The sequence below is a fragment of the Larimichthys crocea genome, chromosome III (assembly GCF_000972845.2).
Source record: "Larimichthys crocea isolate SSNF chromosome III, L_crocea_2.0, whole genome shotgun sequence".
In the NCBI taxonomy this organism is placed as follows: Eukaryota; Metazoa; Chordata; class Actinopteri; family Sciaenidae; genus Larimichthys; species Larimichthys crocea.
In genome coordinates, this window is record NC_040013.1 from 28,109,929 (window position 1) to 28,123,805 (window position 13,877).

Here is a 13,877-nt window from a genome sequence, read left to right on the forward strand (position 1 = left end):
TGTCAGCGAGAGTAAAGAAGAAGAAAAAAAAGTAGGGGAGGGAGAGAGGAGAGAGGCTGTATAGTCGCTATTCTGTGTCTACATACAGAGGGCTATTGAGTGCAGACACTGGAGTCTGAGCTGCAAGCTGATAGGAGGGGTGGAAAACAGCATAAAAAGAACAAATGCAGAAAGCCAAAGCACAAAGGCTCTAATTGTACCACTTGATCAAGACTGCTCTGTGTCTGTATTGTTTGAAATGCTTATTTAGCGTTAGTGTCTATACATGCTGTAGGAGGAATGTATACAGGACAGCTTTTAACAACCTGCACATGGATTAAACAGTTGTCCAAGCAAACAGACATCCACACAGCCTGGATCATACAACGATGCTGCGTATATAAATGCTTTCTTTTCTAAAGGCTCAACCTTTTTTCTACAATATATGCATTAAAAGCTGTCAATTTAACTCTGGGACCTCCAAAGTTATAATGTACAGTAAATACAGCATGCTTGTGAGCCTGCAATTCTCAATACCAGCTTTTGTGCAAGGCAGCACAGACATTTGAATAGAGAATGAAATGAACATTCAACCACGGCTGACTGAGTCTATTGGGCTCTGCTGGGCAGGGTGCAGCAATATGTGGTCATAACGCTCCATCCATTGCAGTCCATGTGAGCTCTGTCTCTCTCCACACCCCGATTCGAGGAAGCGGCACTAGATTCGTGCCACTCATCCCACAACCGTCATGCTCAGGCACGACACTGCTGCTTTTGTTGAGCAGGGTGCGCCTTTGAATGCAGGCGCCCAAAGTGCCAGGCCGAGAACTGGACTGGGTGGGCATGCGTGGAATGCAGATCAGGGTGAGAGGGGGCAGGGAGTGTCACAAACAGAATGAGGAGATTGAAGAGAGCGGGGCATGACTGGCCTGGCCTTTGGCCCACCGCGATCGCAGCAGCATCTTAAGGAGGGCAGAGGGGCTTATGCTCCTTCGTCATCAACACCCACTGCCCGTGTGTGGACGAATCACTCAAGATGACCCACCAACAGCAGCACAGTGACCTCAGCCTCTGCACAGATGTGCATGCATGGGTCATGAGGGACATACTGCAATTCCACATTCTGGGTGACACCAAAGGGCAACTGCATGTCTGAAGGATAACTAATCCTTCTTAATTATGCAGAAACACACAGCAGCAGAGAAAACAAAGAGCCCAACTGATGTGGGGAATTTTGAGATTGACACTTATTTTAGAGGGAAGACTTCACTGTTTACTGACATAGGGGCTGATATAATGAATTTTTGAGGATTGTGCACCAATATGATCTCATAAAGGCTGCTTTCTTAAACAAATAACTTTATTAAAGAACATTTATATTCTTTAAACATACTCAGAGCTGGTTCTCTTTTACTCAGTACTCCTTGCCTGAGTATTGCAAATTGCAGTTTAGTCTGCTGGATAAACATGCAGTGACACCAGAGTATCTCTACAAACATGATTTTCTGTATTATATACACACCGTTTTCATATTGGTGCATATCAAATAACGTATACACAGATATGTCTGTGATTGGGCTCGAAAACAAACAGTAAGAAACCTCAATGCCATTTGATTATTGTTGCAAGATCACAAGTAACATTGTGTTTTTACTTTAAAATACAGATCGTTTCAAGTACAGATCTGAAAATAAGAAGAAATATCTTGTGTAATGTGGAACAGTTCATACAAACAGAGTCAAACAGTCACTTTTACATTAATAATTACACAATTAGTACATGGGACATGTCAGCATGTCAGCTTGGAAGTATGCAGAGGTCAGTACACCCACATCACTGTGCATGTAGCTCACCAACAGCGCTCTCCATGACACGTGTCAGCCTGTAATGCACTCTGCCTCATGGAGTTAAATACATAAAGTCAGTCTGACAGATATATATTCACACAAGTCATTTTCTGGTCTTTGCCTTCTTCTTCTTGTCTGACTTTTCAGCATCATCGTGAGCCTTTCTTTTGGCAGCAAGCTTGTTAGCCTGTAAGAGGAGAATAAATGCAGTTAAGAGAGGTCGGTGAACTTGGAGGTCATGACTGGCATTGAATGAAACTCTACACACAGCTGCTACATGATACTGTTAAACATTCTCAGGCCAAGATAAGATAGCCAATGAAAATAAAAGATCCAACGTTAACAATGTGAGAATGTTATCGGTACTAGCCGTGTAATCTACACATCCATATTCAATCAATAACAAATTGGAACAAACCTCTCTGATCTTTCTTTTCTTTCCGAACATAATCTTGTCGTAGAGGTACTTTTCTTTTTTCTTCATCATCATGATGGCCAGACGTTTCTCCTCCGCCTTCTCCTCCTGCTCCAAGCGTGCTGCATTTTCCACCTTCACTTTGCCGGGCGTTACTTTGACTTTTAGAGACTAAAAAAAGACGAGAGATGAGTTAACGAAGGTTTGTGGAAACGGGAAATGACACCAGATAGTCAGAGAAAGGGTTCAAAGCCTCTTACCTTGCCCTGAGATCTTTGCTCTTCCATTATCTTAAGATTCTTCTCATCTGCTTCTTCCTCTTCATCTTCCTCTTCGTTGTCATCTTCTTCCTCCTCTTCATCCTCACCCTCTTCTTCTTCTTCTTCCTCCCCCTCCTCCTCCTCGTCCTCTTGAGCTATGATGGAGGTGAAATATATAAATTATGTGTCCATGGTCTCTATATTTACAGTTTATTTAGGCTAAATGTTTTGATTCCTGCAACTCTAATCAATAGAAATTATTCTTTAGTATCAAATCTTTATGAATTAATTGAGTTATAATAATAAACAACATATCAAACAATATGCTCCTACTGTGATGCACGTAGTTTATCGGTGCCACCAATTCCTTTTTAGAAGACAAACAATTTAATGAATAGCAATCCCTTGTGTGTACCCAAGGCGTGACCATTGTTTGTAAGCTAAATACACAGACACCCAAAATCCGATCGTGTGAATCAGTGTTATAAAAAAAAACAATAGAAACATGAAAAGGCTTGTGTAAAGTAGGTGAAAGGAGTTTTTTTATGCTCATTTCTGGGACGAGACATTGGACAAACACGTGAGTTAGTCATACCAGGTTTTTCTCCTCGTTGTAAGGCCATGATCTTGAGTTTTTCAGGGGGCACGTAGTCTCCGTCCTTCTCCTCCACGAAGGGAGAGAGGTGGGGAGGCAGAGTCACTCCGAGGAAGTAATCCTCCACAGGCAGGAGGATTTTGGCATTGACACAATCATACAGCCACTGGGGCTGAATGTAGTATCTAAAAAATGTCAGAGTACAAGGAATTGATTTAATGCATGTGGATAATTCTTTCTCTGTGAGAGGAAAGATGGAAGTGACGTGACCCATTGAAAATGCAGAGGGGGATAAAGAAAAAGGACAGAGTCTGTCAAACATGATGAAGAACAGGGTGGCTTTGAGGCAAAAGAGTGGAAAGACGACTCTGAAAGGAGGCTTTGTAGAGGATATGGTAATGTACAAGGAGAGAGGAACACAATCAGAGACTTCCTGTATCCTGGATTCAGAAATATACCATTTGTATAACTGGTTGTATAAAAAATGTTTTCTGTGTTTGAAAAGCAAGAAAATTACAGTAATCCTTTACCTGTTGATGTACTGTTTGTCGACGTTGGGTCTGTCAACAATGTGGTGTGTGATGGTTTCATCCGTCACATCGTATGTGCTGCCAATGCAAACAGACTTGTCCCAGGACACTTCACCTCCAAAACACCTGGAATGCAGCAGGCTTTGTGTCAGTTTACGGTTCACGAGGATGGTTTCTGTATATTCTCCTGTAACTTTCTCCTGAGTTTCACTGCAGCAGCTGCCACTCACCTGATGAGGAAAGCCAGCGACTCTCTGGGCACTTCTCTGTTGAGGAAAAACTTGAGCCCCTCGAAAAGCTTTTTCTGAGCCTCCTGCTGTTTCTCTTCTTTTTCCCTGGCTTCCATCGTTTCAATGTCCTCCTGAAGAAAAGCAATAAAAGAAAACACTGTCAAAGCTGTTTTATGATCCATTTGAATTCAGGACCACATGAAAGCAGCTCTATATAAATGAAGCCACGCCAATGACTGTTTGTATGGCCCAAACTCTCACACAATATCTCGATGGGCTTTACAGGCCCAGAACAATAACAGTTTCCAAACCCAGCTCAAGCAAAACAATAAGAAAACTCTTTAATTGTGAGACGTGCATGCTGTGTTAACTAACTGTTTCCATGCACACAAATACTGGAAATAAACCCTTGAAGTTAGGACATGATTATTTTGACAAAGAAGCCCAACAGTCACAATACAAAGAAATAAAATATAAAAAGAAACTACAGTCATTTCAAAGTAACTGTACCAGCAGCTAATTAAAAGGACTGAAGGATTAACCCCACTGAGTCATTAATTACTTCCTTAAATTTACTGTTGTGCAAAGTCTGAAAGAATCATGTACACGCAAACTTCACACTGATATTTCCTTTTTTGTGTTGTGTACAGACTCTTTGCCAACATGAGAGTTTCTAATAGGTTTCTGGATTCCCAGAAAGTCCCTGCAGGGGAACATGACAATAACTGAAATCACACCAATGAAGGATTAAAAGCCACAATTTAGCGGAAGTACTACACTGAATTCCCTGTTGGGAACGAATCATGTATACATGTTGCACCTAATTTAAGGCTCAGGGAATTTCAGCACTGCAAACTCCACCCTGATATTTCCTTGAAGTTGTGTACAGACTTGTTGCCAACCCGAGAACAAAAACTGGAACTACACCCATGTTATTGAAATACAGGTTAAGTTTCTGAGTTCCTAAAAGGTTTCTGGATTCGCAGAATGTCCCCGCAGGTGAACAGAGCCAATGGGGGGGACCTCAAACCAGCTGCACAAAACAAGTTTCCCAGGGTGAGAAAAGTGTCACCCATAGCAACCAAACACGAAAGGTGTAATCCCCCAGTCTCACACCTCAAAAAGATCGGGCCCGTGTGACATTTCTGCATGATGACATTTATCATTATCACCGGTACATTTAAAAAAACAGATCCAGTTAATCAAATTTTAGAAACTGTTTTCTTACCCCCTCAACAGGGAACTGGTCGAGCTGCGCCTCCTCCTCCTCTGCAGTAGAAACCACCCGTGCCAGACTGGCACTCAGCGCTGACAGTTTCTGCACAACCAAAAACCACATGATTAGATCAACAATCCATGATTTTATTATTCACAGGCACACTTACGCATCATCACTGAGAACAAACAGATAAAGGCACCACACGTGCACGGTTTGGATTGACCTGATTTACATAACCCGTGTTTACATAATGTCATTGAGGGATGCAGAGGGCGTCGTGTGCTGTAAAGCCCCTTGAGACTAATTGTGATTTGTGATTCAGGCCTGTGGTGTGTACCAGTTTTTACAAGTTAATGAATGCATTTCTTCATTGCTGCTAACAAAGCCTTTTTGTGTGTAGAAACACTGCTTGGCATCAGGTTTAATGGATGTCCTTTCTTGTACAGGAACAGAATCAAACCACGAGATGCAATCACAAAGAACAGAGCCGTGCTCAGACATTAACATTGCATCACTGTCAATTTCTTTTAATGATCTGATTAATAAGATACTGAATTTGATTTGTTGAAAGAACTTTGCAGCTGTTGGCTCGTGGTCTTGTGGTTTATCCTCGACCTGAAATCTCATGTCTTTAGTTTTCTGCGCCACGCAGGTGTTTGCTTTATAACTACAGACTGTGGAACAAGTTTTTGAATTGTTTGAACGATCCTTTAATATGGTTCAAATAAAGAGCCTCACCTCCAAGTAGCTTTCTGAATTCATGGCGTAGTCATCCTCATCCTTCAGCTCCGACTCTGTTTTACTGTCCAGCTGCAAAAGGAAGGAAGACATTAATAAAGTACAGATGTGCTGTCTGTCACAATAACAGATTTTGATTCTTGAGAATATTTGCAAAGTGTAATATTATCTAAGATACCTTTGGTGGGTAGACGAGGTTGAGGGAATGGTAGAGTCTGAAGTTAACGAAGCCCAGCAGAGTAGTGTAGAACTCTGTGAAAGTTGCCATCACTCTGTAGTCGACATCTGTCGGGTGCTGAAAGGGGAAAAAAACAGATGAACTAAGTCCCAGTGGTGAAATTAATAAACATGAGTGCAAAAATTGATGGCAATTTATAATCCCTGGAGCACACAAACAGCTCGGGGCTGTCTGTGAGCTTAACAGTCATTTATACAGAAAGACATCATCAAGACAACATCTACAACACTGCTGACTTTACTATAGATCCAAACTTTGAGAGAGCTGTGTCATCATTCACCATGATCAGTGAAAATGTGAGTGTTTACAATTAGAAAAGTCTCTAGTATCATCATCATCATCATTCACTTACGTCATGAGAGAATTGATATGGCACCAGCCATGTAATGAGCTGTCCCATCACCTCAGCTTGGTAATATATTCCCTTGATGGAGATGAAAACCTATGAAAGAGCAGTGAGAGTCATTACTGACAGAGGTCAATGAACTCAAAACACGTCAATGAACATTTTAGTTATATGTTAAGTAAAAATGGTTGCTATGTTGTGTAAACTGGCACCTTTCTGAGAGAACGAGACGCAATCACGTAGTTCATCCACTCCACGGTGAGACGTCTGCACAGCTGGATGGTCTGAACGTGACATTTTCCTGTTCGGGCGAAGGTGGAGAAGAGGAAGGCCATGCAGAGGGCATCGTCGATATCACGGAGAGCGTCGATGAAGGAGGGGAACCTGTCGCAGAAAAAAAAAACACCAATGAGGAAACAACTTGATTGACATTTTTATTTATTTACTTTACAAAGAGCCTTTCATACAGTTCACAATAATTTCTGCTGAGACACTAATTTGACTTAGCATAAAGAAGACAAGTAAGCTCAACAACGCCCTCCTATGTCGAGTGTAGAGAATGACACCATCTTACCTTTCTTTGATGATGTGGTCCAATTTATAGGTCGGCTTGTTCTCCTTCAGTCTCTCCACAGCAGACCACTCTGTTTTTCCATAAGCCCTCTTCAGTTTGCGTACAAACACCTGTTAAGATAAAACATTGTGACAATAAGAACAGTGTTCACATTTTAAAAAGAAGGAACGAATTACATTTACAAAAAAGGAAAAAGAACAGACAATCTTCTTGGGGAAAAAATAAATAAATCAGACACAGAAAGATTTCCATCAGGTTAAAAAGGTTTTACTTTACTTGGATGGGAGGAAGCCAAATATCTATTCCCAAATAAACACAATGATATGTAAGAAAAATCATGTCTGATACCTTGTAGTCTCTGAACTTGCCAACGATTGGCTCATGCAGCAGGAAGCGGATGTCTTTGAGCAGGTAGAAAGTCCTTGCTGCTGTAGACCCCTTGTTCACCTTCTTCTTGTGCTTGGGCTCATGAGGGTAGATACCTTTGAGGATGCACAGTCGCCTAAAAAGAGAGAGATCAGCGAGTTAGTTATCTGTGACATGGCTGCTGTCTGGATGTCTCATCAGCCGTGATGAGGAACTAATTGCCGGTTTAATGGGTTAAGACGGGTTAAACAAAAAAATAAAATAAAATGAGGATCTGATGTTCTTTTATATCATATCATAGAGAGGAGATAACACACAGCAAAGTACCCAGACTAGAACCGAACCTGGGTCGAAGGCAGAGAGCCCAGATTAACATTGATTTTTAAACAATTTAATTCAGCATTAGCCATAAACGAACACTACAATTTGGTTATTTTATTTATAAATAACTTTTATATTACATATTCAGCTGTCCTGCAACTGAGATGTTATAAGCTGATATGAATGAGACGTGCAAAAAGGGACAGACCCAGGAAATCTTTCCTGCCACATGCCATTACACTGTATAATAACAGCTTTAAAAAAAAAAAAAAAACTCAACTCATAACTTTAATTAGCTTTATCTGTCTCTCATTAGCTTTTTTTGTAAATTATAAACATTTAAGGTATCAGTTCAACAGATGAACCCTTACGTGGTGAGGCTGCCTTTTACTCACCTCATCAAACTTTCTGTCACTGTAGACTTCATTCTTCTTGTCATAAATGTCAGCATGATCCAGTCACAGATAATGGTACACTAAAGGGTTGTATTGGAAGAGAAACAGACAGTTGTGCGATGGAACAAGTATAGCTGCTATTTAAAGTGTCAAGATAGAAAGAATGCAGCAATTACTCACAATGCCAACTGAAGTCATAGCAGTCACTGTGCTGATGATGGTCGGGATAGGACTGAATTTACCCGCCTGAAAAACAAATGCAAGTAATGACAGTCATCACGTTAAGCTGAAATAAACTGGAGTGATGATGATGGAGTATCCATTACATGTCCGTGAACTATGACATCCAGGCGATGCCATAGGCCTTGATAGTGTCCGAGTCTCTACCCCATTCTTGTTGTAATATTTGGCAAAACCTGGGCAGAAATCAAAAGGGTAAAGACAAGGACCACTCGCAAACTGACAAACACGGTGAAGAAAGTCAGCGATGGGTGTTGGAGCTTACCTGTAGTAGTACCAGGTTGACCTGATCCTTTCGGAGATCAAGACGACGAAAGGAATATGTTGGTTTACAGTTTGAAGGATCGATGTCCAGGTTACACTTCCAGTTGATGAAAAACCCCTATCACTCCTCCCTGAGCACAAACCGCCAATGATCACATCTTAATCCATGCACACAATCACAAAGTGATATTACAGAGTAACCACATGTATAAGAATCAGAAATCTTCATGAACAAAACATTACAGCTCCAAGCAGAGCTCAAAACTCACGTCCTGCAGAGCTGACTGAAGCTCTCCCTCGCTTTATCTGCAATGTAGCCCAGGCGGAAGTTTGGACAGTAGGGCTCTTTCTCTTCATCATAATGACACTAGTGAGGTATTTCTGCATATCACGCTTGTTTGAAGTCTTTGATGTTTCCCCTGCCAAAGACAAGAACAAGACAAGTACTTCTCTTCTTTTCTATTCTGAATCTCTGCAGCTCTAATACTGTCTGGAAACACTGGCTCCAGTGTGTGGTTGTGTGTGTGTGTGTGTGTGTGTTTGTGTGTGTGTGTGTGTGTGGTGTGTGTGTGGTGTGTGGGACATACCTCAGCACTTTAAATTTGGGGAAGTGGTAGAGTTCCTGATGAACACTGTGAAATTGATGGCCTCCACTAATGCTGGCTCTCTGTTGAAGACACCAAATAATCAGAGTTGTGTTCCGTTAACTCAACATTATCTGTTGTTATTCTTTTATTACATTGTTTTGTGATTGCTGACTTAGTTTGTGTTGCTATTAGTTTTTGCGAACCACTTAGCCATTAACCCCCGGCTCATATGCTGAACGAACATTTTATATTTTCACAATTTTATTTCTATCTTGTGGATTATGTGTATTTGTACTTTTGTACTGGGAACTAAATGATATTTACTGTAATATTTTGTTTTGTCACACCATTGGTCTAACTGTCGTTGCATTGGGCAGTTGGTTTTCAATCTTTTTACACTGAAGCGTTGTCTGCTTCAACCAAACGGTGATTCTTGTTTCTAGATTGTTTTATTTGAATGTTTTTTAGGACCAGGAGATTTAAAGACATTAAACCTTTAAGTAAAAAGCAAGACTAGGAAAAAAATAATATAATTTTGTTAAACCTTAGTTTTTATCTTGTGGCACTTTTAAGGGTCTCAGATTGTGAACCACTGGTTTATCTTTGATCATTTATATATTTTTTTGTCCATAGTTTGGTTCGCTTCCACTAAAACATCCCATGCCAACTGTTTTTGTTCATGGGTTATCATATTTTCCTTTGGGTGATCCAAAATATCCTGACTCGAACTTGACCATCTAACTTACCGTACTACAGCGTACTTCCTCAATAGGACCCCAGGTTTGGATCTCACAGGTTTTGAAGGTGTGGTTGTAGTACTGAATGCATTTGCCAGTCCTCTGCCTGCAAGACAAGCATTTATACTGATAAGAACTCTGACAAACAGACCAAACAACTTGAAGAAAGATTTTGTGAGGAATAAAAACAGTACCATGGCCATCAAAGTTAACCTCTCCCTTGACACAGTCAGAGTCGTTGTACACGTTGGCAATGGCAACTTTGAAATACTGCAGTGAAATAAGGAGGTCAGCTCACAGTTATGGGAGTAAAGGTGTCTGTGTAGTTGCATATCATTGCTCAGAAAGCCTTTGTTGACCCTCTCACCTCAGCGCAGGTTCCTTGCTTCTGATTGTCGTAACTTCTCGTCTCAATATTGTACTAATCACATCACCACCCTGTGGGAAAAACCACATGAATACTATTTATCAGTATGGTTTACTGTGGTGTGAAGACATAACGATGCTGACCGGAAGGTGAGACTTGTTGATGTATTTGCAGCGTTTTTCCTAGACTTACACTCTGATGGTCGAGCGTACTCCACAGTGTCCAAGATATGATCTTCATGAACTGCTGTGCCTTTCATGAGTGTGTAAACACGAGCTCTCGACGGGTTTCACTCTCTTGGTATGCTTTCTCATTTATGAAGACTACCTTCAGGATGATAGAACAGACAGACCCAATATCACATTTCTGTCATGACGTCAATTTATATTAGAGGTATCAGATTACCCTGGATCTGTTCAGCCATCTTTGCTGAGCCAAGAGAAAAAGAAAAGATGACGCACTTTAAACATAAACCTGAAAATAAAATGTAAAGATTTGAGAGAATAGGAAAAGAACAAGTTCCTACAATAAAAACCTATATGAAAACTGTTATATGATATGACTGATATCAATTACGTTTCCATCATTTATGCTGTTTATCTGTCTCCAGTTAATTGCAGTTGAGAAGCATTTCCTGTCCAAAAAAGTGCAATTTGTGGGTTTGAGAACTGAAAAGTCGCTCTGCAATTTTTATCCTGATGTTCAGCTGAAAAAAAATGCAGTTTTATACTTTACTGCAATTTCTAAGAGAAAGATTAAATACATGATACTACCATGACAACAAATGTGACATATCAACAAAGTGAAGTTACCATCACATTTAATGTTAGAGGTTGTCCCTTTTGCACATACAATGAGCATGCAAGTACACAAACATGAAGCTTACCCGATGAAATAGGTGATCACAAGAAACTGCACAGCTCTGTATATAACTCCAAGAGTTCTGTTTTAACCACCATCACCTTTGGCGGCTCTAGTCCCAGAAACTAAGAAAATAATCCTTCTAAAGTCTCGTAGCCCCATCATGAAACTTATGAAATACTTCACACATATTCTCCGATGTCCTTATGAAACTAATTTCTGATTATTTTAGCTGTCTGTATCTAGTTTTTTATGTCTCTCACTGTTTTTCTTTTCATCTCTGCTGCTGCTGCTCCTCAGCCTCTCCAATCTGCATCTCTTCTCAAAGCATCCCTGGGACCAGAGAGAAGAGAGAAGAAGGGGGTGGAGCTCAATGTGGTTGACCGATGCTTTTTATTTTATCTGTTTATTTTGATTCACACTTGTGTTTCTAGTTTTTAGACTTCAAATCTGAATAAAGTGCTTACAGCTCTGCACAGGAACTTATTATAGCCATGTTTCAAGAATGCCTTTCTTTCTTTTTTACACTGCCAATTTGCTGTATACTTTTGTACAATATTTTACTATTGCTTTTTGTATTTATTATGTAATTCCCAGCTTGGGATAAACTAAAGTCATTATCTATCTATCTATCTATCTATCATCTATCTATCTTATCTATCTTCTCTCTATCTATCTATCTATATCTATCTATCTCTCTATCTATATGAATAAGTTTAAAATATTTATTATATTTTTCCCGGACTTCTTAAATTGCAAAATGCAATTATATTGTAGACCCTGGTGCAAACTAAATATAACTGGCAGCTGCTATTCATATATACTCTCGATATATAGTCTTAATACACAAAAACTGGTGTGTATGCATAAATAAATATGCAAAACTATGCAACATTTCTTAACACAGGTTTAATCTCTCTGCACATGCTGCTTAACATATGTTTACTGTGACATTTAAAAATAATTAATAATAATAATAATAAAAAGTTATTTGGGAGACACTGGTGCAAATTATATGTCACTATGAATTGTATATATGACAAACTAATGTAATTGTACTAACCTCTGTGTGTGTGTGTGTGTGTGTGTGTGTGTGGTGTGGTGTGTCTGTGTGTGTGTGTGTGTTGTTGTGCTGTGTGTGTGTGTGTGTGTGTGTGTGTGTGTGTGTGTTGTTTTGTTTTCTTTCTCTTTTTTTTTATACCGGCGGACAAATGGACCGACCTCTCATCGGGGTCCTGATTCCTGCTCGCACCGCCTCTTCCGCGCATGTCCAACGACACGTGCGTCGGCTGTTGGTGTCGGTAGCTCGCTCGCGCTGTGTTCGTCAGTTAGTTGCTTAATTTTTTTAATTTGTCGATAATTAAAGTCTCATTAACTTCGTGCGGAGGGTCGCTACTGTCTGTAAATGGGGGTGTCTTCAGAGAAAAAGGTTGAGCTCACGTGGCGCTGATGTCAGCCTCCGCGTGCAATTTTAACTGCCATGGCAACATCGTTAGCTCGGAGCTAGCTGACGGTTGTTTTTCTGAGCGCAGATTAAATTTAAAGTCCAAATATTGAGTCAACCTGACCGTGAGTTGAGCCACGGTGTTTGTCGTGTGTTTCATGTGATCGTCTGTGTCTTCAGTTCGAGAGGGGCTCCGCCACCAACTACATCACCAGAAACAAAGCTCGCAAGAAGCTGCAGCTCAGCCTCCCGGACTTCAGGTAACCTCACCGTGTTTGATTATAAAAGCATGCACCGAGCGGCTTATCTTTATAGATACAGGTGGTAAAAAAACTTGTGTAATATATCTTAATTATTATATATTATGAAGGTGACTTAGAGGCGTTAAATCAAATTTAAGTTGGGGGCTGAAGTTTGATGCTGATGAATTGTATTGAGATATTTTTTTAGATAGACAGACAGATTTATTTATCCCAAACTGGGAAATTACCGTGCAGCAGCAGCATTACACACAGTGACGATAGACAACATAAGATAAAAATATTAAAATTAGATTAGATATACTTTATTCATCCCACATGTGTAAATTTACTTGTTACAGCAGCAGAGGAAAGTGTAGCATACACTACAGAATTAGAAAAAAGTAGAAAAGGCAAAAAAAACACACAGAACAACAACAGACAGAAATCTATAACCTACACAATAAACATGAAAAACAGTCAACCCTCCAAAGTACCGAGGATAAAAGTGGCATATATATAAAGAGTATTGTAATGTAAAGTGACCATCGTGTAAGAAATATTGCAAATAATTGATAGAGTACATGTAAAAACATTGGATGAAACGAAATTGGTTTCCCCTGGTCCCGGCAGCCCGATATCAAATATAAAATATATATATATATATATTATATATATATATATATATAATATATATATATATATATATTATATATTTATATGAGTAGAGAGAGAGGAGAGAGAGAGAGAGGAGAGAGAGAGAGAGAGAGAGAGAAATATTAAAAAGAGAGGCAATTTAAAATTAATAAAAAAAAAAACAAGTATATACAATAAATAGAAGAGAACCACAGTATATCACTTTGTGAGGTAGTGACCTGTGTCCAGGTTGTGCAAACAACTGCATTGTGCAAGTGCTGACACATAAGAATAGAAATAAGAACAAACTCATCCTAATAAAATAGTAATAAAGTACAAAAGTATATACCAGCACATTGGCAGTGTTGATTTGGTGCAAGTGGAGAAAGGAGAATGTGCAGTGTGAAGAAAAAAGTGCAGTGACTGTAAATTATTACCTGAGTTGTTTG

General features: G+C 39.8%; 1 protein-coding gene across 1 annotated transcript in view; it reads right to left on the reverse strand.

Moving 5' to 3' along the window:
* Positions 1-1,321: 1,321 nt before the first annotated feature.
* Positions 1,322-13,877, reverse strand: part of pes (pescadillo) — a 14,000-nt gene continuing 1,444 nt past the window's right edge. The window contains exons 3-15 of the mRNA XM_027278271.1: positions 7,320-7,473; positions 6,972-7,081; positions 6,610-6,781; positions 6,404-6,493; positions 5,992-6,108; positions 5,814-5,885; positions 5,085-5,174; positions 3,857-3,987; positions 3,627-3,752; positions 3,097-3,281; positions 2,502-2,656; positions 2,245-2,412; positions 1,322-2,013 (exon numbers count right to left, since the gene is read on the reverse strand). Of these exons, the coding sequence (XP_027134072.1) occupies positions 1,930-2,013; positions 2,245-2,412; positions 2,502-2,656; positions 3,097-3,281; positions 3,627-3,752; positions 3,857-3,987; positions 5,085-5,174; positions 5,814-5,885; positions 5,992-6,108; positions 6,404-6,493; positions 6,610-6,781; positions 6,972-7,081; positions 7,320-7,473 (1,654 nt within the window). The 3' untranslated portion in view covers positions 1,322-1,929. The remainder of the gene's footprint in view (positions 2,014-2,244; positions 2,413-2,501; positions 2,657-3,096; positions 3,282-3,626; positions 3,753-3,856; positions 3,988-5,084; positions 5,175-5,813; positions 5,886-5,991; positions 6,109-6,403; positions 6,494-6,609; positions 6,782-6,971; positions 7,082-7,319; positions 7,474-13,877) is intronic.